The 1,407-nt window shown below is 44.8% G+C and overlaps 1 protein-coding gene across 1 annotated transcript in view; it reads right to left on the bottom strand.

Moving 5' to 3' along the window:
* Positions 1–542, bottom strand: part of PPHLN1 (periphilin 1) — a 63,646-nt gene extending 63,104 nt beyond the window's left edge. Inside the window, exon 1 of the mRNA XM_015407356.1 lies at positions 494–542. Coding sequence (XP_015262842.1) covers position 494 — 1 coding nt within the window. The 5' untranslated portion in view covers positions 495–542. The remainder of the gene's footprint in view (positions 1–493) is intronic.
* Positions 543–1,407: the final 865 nt, after the last annotated feature.

The raw sequence follows: 1,407 nt of genomic DNA, 5'->3' as shown, positions 1-1,407 counted from the left end.
GCAGGAAGGGGGAAGCAAAAAAAATCACACTCGGCAGGCAGTGGAAACACTCCATCAGATCAAATTATCACTTCTACAACTGTAAGCTTTGCTTTAAAGTTGTTTCTTTTTCATGGGGATATAAAAATTTAATACCCATTCATATTTATTGTTTTATGCGCAATGGTCTGTTTGTAACTCATTTCTCAGGAGCAGCATTTCAGTCTGCAGCAGGAGAGGGAAGGGAGAATATTGTACTCCACAGATGCTCCATTGGATCCAAGGCCAAGTGTTCCTGAGAATGGTATACATACTTATTGGTACAAAGTTGAGGTATTAAAAATAGTTTCTATATAAGCATATACAAATCTGATATAAAGCAAAAAATGACTGATCTTTTTAAAAAGAACATCTATTTTATCCATCCTGTAAAATAAAGAGCCTTGTTTATTACCATAGTTAACTGTAGCCATCAATACATTCTTCAGCCCCAAGGAAGAAATGCACTACTTACTTTTGTGCTTGTTTCAACTGTATCTGAATCCCAATCAACGAGCTCCTGCATATTTTAAAAACAAATATATAAGGGTGGGAAAATTGCTGGAGTAAAGATGTGGAAGATCAGATCAAATACATTAAGAAGCAGGTTTCACTTTAATCAATGCAAACAACTCATTTTATTTACACAATATCTCTCCTTATATATAAAGCTGTTTTGGTCATGGACTCTTGAACATGCTCCCGAATCAGTTGGCCCGCTGGTGTGTCGCTCAAATGGCATCTCTACCCACTGGCTGCGTGGCTGCCTGCGTTGCCGTCCTCCCACCCACTGGAGCGCCGCCCAGCATCTCGGCCTCAGTCTGCTCACAGCCAGTGCCTGGCTCCACAGCAGACATCATCAGCCAAGCCCGACTGCAGGTACCCGCCTGGCCTGCGAACGGACGGGGGCCGCCACACGGCTGGGGCAGAGGGCAGTGGAGGCGGCCTGGAGGTCATCGGACGTGGCCAAGCCTGACTGCAGCTACCCACCTGGCCTACACACAGACGGGGGCCAGCGCATGGCTGGGTGGTGGAGGCGGCCCAGAGGTCGCCGGGCATGAAGCCAGTGCTGGGCCCTTTCATCACCCCTCGACCTCCGGGGTCTGGGGAGGGGGGGGAAAGCGGGAGAATGGAGAGGGGCCTGTGTTCCTAGGTCCCATTGTATTCCTTCTATACAACGAGCATTGCTCCTAGTAAAAAGAAATTTTACTTATTGAAAGGTTTTGTTATTCAGTTCATCAATCCATGAAACTAATCAGACATCCCCTTTTGATCCTAATTAGATGTTCCCAGATGTATTAAAAACAATTTAAAATCAAGCAATTACAAAAAGATTATCTCATGGGTGTATGGTACTTAGAACCACAGTTGAAAATTAACTTTCAAACA

This window comes from Gekko japonicus, unplaced genomic scaffold (assembly GCF_001447785.1).
Source record: "Gekko japonicus isolate JY-2015 unplaced genomic scaffold, Gekko_japonicus_V1.1 scaffold290, whole genome shotgun sequence".
NCBI classification, from domain to species: domain Eukaryota; kingdom Metazoa; phylum Chordata; class Lepidosauria; order Squamata; family Gekkonidae; genus Gekko; species Gekko japonicus.
Note: the sequence above shows the minus strand (reverse complement) of the source record. Positions and strands in the feature narration are given on the sequence as shown.